The sequence below is a fragment of the Fukomys damarensis genome, unplaced genomic scaffold (genome assembly GCF_012274545.1).
Source record: "Fukomys damarensis isolate Sample0158 unplaced genomic scaffold, DMR_v1.0_HiC HiC_scaffold_19, whole genome shotgun sequence".
Classification (NCBI taxonomy): domain Eukaryota; kingdom Metazoa; phylum Chordata; class Mammalia; order Rodentia; family Bathyergidae; genus Fukomys; species Fukomys damarensis.
The window spans coordinates 195,318-198,581 of NW_022900931.1; the positions used below are offsets into that span (position 1 = coordinate 195,318).

At 60.4% G+C, this 3,264-nt stretch overlaps 1 protein-coding gene across 1 annotated transcript in view; it reads right to left on the reverse strand.

Moving 5' to 3' along the window:
• Mapk8ip2 (mitogen-activated protein kinase 8 interacting protein 2) overlaps positions 1 to 3,081 on the reverse strand; it is an 8,560-nt gene extending 5,479 nt beyond the window's left edge. Inside the window, exons 1-5 of the mRNA XM_010634482.2 lie at positions 2,875 to 3,081; positions 2,414 to 2,608; positions 755 to 1,057; positions 545 to 638; positions 6 to 471 (exon numbers count right to left, since the gene is read on the reverse strand). Coding sequence (XP_010632784.1) covers positions 6 to 471; positions 545 to 638; positions 755 to 1,057; positions 2,414 to 2,608; positions 2,875 to 3,081 — 1,265 coding nt within the window. The remainder of the gene's footprint in view (positions 1 to 5; positions 472 to 544; positions 639 to 754; positions 1,058 to 2,413; positions 2,609 to 2,874) is intronic.
• Positions 3,082 to 3,264: the final 183 nt, after the last annotated feature.

Consider the following 3,264-nt stretch of genomic DNA (forward strand, 5'->3'; position numbering starts at 1 on the left):
CGGACTCATACTCGCTGTTGGTGTCATCGGGGCCCACGGGCAGGAAGGCCGGCCGGCGTGGGGGCTCAGGCTCAGGCTCGGGCTCAGGCTCTGAGGCGGGCGACGAGGCCTCCTCAATGGAGTTGGTGAGATGCGAGGAGCGGCCGCTGCTGCTGCTGCCACTGTCGCTGCTCAGCTCCAGCTCGGTCTCCGAGATAGAGGAGATCATGCGCCCCAGGCGCGCGCCTGCGTCCTCCGAGTCTGAGCCAGGTGATGACAGCTCCTGGCTGCTGCGCCGGCCACCAGGGTCCCCGCTGGAGCGGCTTCTCAGGTCGGCCTCAATTCCGGGGTCCGAGGAAGAGGGCGAGGCTCCGCCGCCGCCGCCTGGAGCAGGCGGTGCAGGGGCCGGGTTCCCTTCGCAGTCACAACCGGGGGGCAGGGCCTGGGCCTCCCTGTCTGCCTCTTCTGAGGGCAGGAGGGGCCCAGGGGGCTCTGTGGAGAGGGGCACAGTCACCTCGAGGGCTGGAGTGCCCCCTCCCCACAGGGTCCGATGGTGCCCCCTTACCTCTGCGGGGCTCCAGGGCTGGGGAGCAGAGTGCTGTCTGGGGCCAGGTGTCTGCAGGCGCAGGGAGGAAGCCTCCATTGTTGTTCAGGGAGTCCTGCGGGGGGGGGGGAACAGTAGCCCTGAAGGTTTCAGCCCTCACCTGAGGGAGTGTCTTCCCAACAGAGAGAGCAGAACCAAGGCTCAGCTCTAGGACGTGCGCTCAGGACCCACCTGGGCACCCAGCGTTGTCAGGTAGAGTGTGGTGGGTCGGTGCTTGTGGGGTTCCTTCAGGGTAGGTGAGGGGATAAGGGACTCCTCTGCAGGCACCTCTGAGCCAGGACCTCCTCCCTCCTTGCCCTCCCTTTCTCCCTCTTCCTCCTCCTCCTCTTCTTCCTCCTCGTCTTCCTCCTCCTCCTCCTCCTCCTCCTCCTCCTCCTCGTCTTCATTGTCATCAATCATCTCAAACTCCTGGAAGTCATCTTGGAAGGAGCAGATGGGGTGTGGCTGCTCTGAGCGTCCCAAGGAAAGGCTGTCCTGCACGAAGGGGGAGATGGCAAGGCTGTGCCCCAGTACAACAGCGACCCAGGGTCTCAGACTCCGGAGAGGGGAGAGCAGGGAGCAGAAGTCCTCCTGTCCACTGCCCTCCACCAGTACTGTGATGTAAAAATCTGCCGATGTCACACAGCTATCACTCCATTTCTTGGGAAGGGCCCAAACTCCTGGACCAGATAACATACTCATTTTAAGAGTGGCCCTAGCCGCCTGCCTTGCAAGTGTAAGGTCCTGAGTTCAATCCCTGGTACCAAAACAAAGAGTGACCCCAACCCGCCGTGTAGCCTCATCTCAACTCAAAACCCCATCACATTTGCAGAGTCCCCCCGCCCCCGCCCTAGTATGCAATTTGAACCCAGGGAGCACTGAGCTACATCACCAGCTGCTCCCCCAACCTTTTTTTTCTTTTAATTTTGAGATAGGGTCCTGCTAAGTTGCCCAGGCTAGACTCAAACTTATGAACCTCCTGCCTCAGCCTCCCGAACAGCTGGCATTACAGGTGTGCGCCGCCAGCCTTTTAACACAGAATTCACCATTGCTATACATGGTTTTTGGTCTGTCTCCTCCACCGGACTTCGCACTCCACCACGACAGGGCCATGTCCACGCTACACACCACTGCTGTGGGCAGCACCTGGGGCACAGTGGATGTTCAGTAGAGTGGGTAATTGCATATATGGAGAGATAGACCGCCTGACTGAGTTAACCTCAGGACATGACTGACTTTCCTCTGGCAAGTTTCCCTGATTCCCCGAGTCATACCTTTTTGTGCCAGTGGAAATCTAGCCCGTGACACTTGGGCAGTCACTTGTCTCTTACATGTCTCCCCCGCCCCAGGCAGCAAGCTCCCAAGGACAGAAGTTCTGTTCCACTCCTAGCACCTGAAGCCCCCCCTCCCATACTTGCCACATGGAAGTTGTTGTTCAGGATGAATGAAAACAAACATGGAAAGTCAGAAAGAGAAGAGCCAGACACAAGGTACGAAAATGTTCAGGGTAAAGACTTGAGACCGATGGAGACTGCAGAGATGAAGGCAGTCCTGGAAGGGCTGAGGTTGGGCCGGCAGCTGGAGGGGCCAGATTGCTGTGCGACGTGGTCCACGGACAAGAGCACCAAAGCAAAGGCACCGCTCTCTCCCCAGAGCAGTGCTGGGGCCACAGTGTGTGTATTAGGAAAAGAGGATCAAGGCCAAGGAAGCCCCAGAGCCAAGAGGCTGATGGGCAATCAGAGGAATTCCAGTGCTCCTAGTGAGTTCAGACTCATTCCCACACCCCAAGGGAACACGAGGTGGAACCTAGAGGTCTCCCCATAAGGTTCCGTGCACCCAGCCTTTGCCCACCTTCTCGCAGTGGTCGGAGTCATAGCTGAGGCCCAGGCCACAGTCGTCTGTGATCTCAGACAAGTCTTCATCATCAAATTCTTCCAGGCTTATGTCCTGGGGAGGCCTGGAGAGGAGGCCAGGGTCAGAGAGGAGCCAAGCCGGCACTCCCAGCTTAGGAGCTGGTCCTAGGGACTGCTTGGCGACTTCCAGCTCCTAGGCCTCAAATGCCCTATACCCTGCCATCATCTTGACCCCCAGCTCTGCTTTCCCATCCCCCAGCCAGCCAGCCCGGTGGAGCCACCCCTCCCCCCACCAGCTCCAGGCCCCTGTGGGTCCCAGTCTCAGCCTCAGGGGAGCCAGCAGGAGCCAGCAGGCAGCAGGGGGAGGGGGAGCTGAAGCTGGGGGGGGCTGCTCTAGCTTGTGAATCTCCGTTCAGGCCTGCATGGAGAGGTCCAACTCCCTCCCACCCCTCTCTCTACCTCCCCAGGGCTTTTAACTCCCTCCCTGCCTGGGCCTAATGGGCCCGACCGGGCCTCCACCCGGGAAAGGAGGTCCAACAAGGCCAAAAGGACACTCAGAGGTGCAGCCCGTGTGCCCAGCACCTTGCCAACCAGCTGCCCTTTCAAAGGGTCAGTGCCAGGACCCAACCCAGACAGGTCAGCTGCCGGGACTGGGTGCTGCTCCATCCCAGCGGGAAGTGGGGAGGGGGTGGCTCTGGATCTGGACGACAGAGGCAAGTCAGAGGCAAAAACGAGAGGGAAGTGGGGGGCACTCAGCGGCCTCCAGAGCAGAGAGGAGCCTGGGTCTGGGCCTGCGAAGGCGGCGGGGAGGGGTGGCCGGGCTGGCCTGAGAAGCCTGGGCCTGGGTCC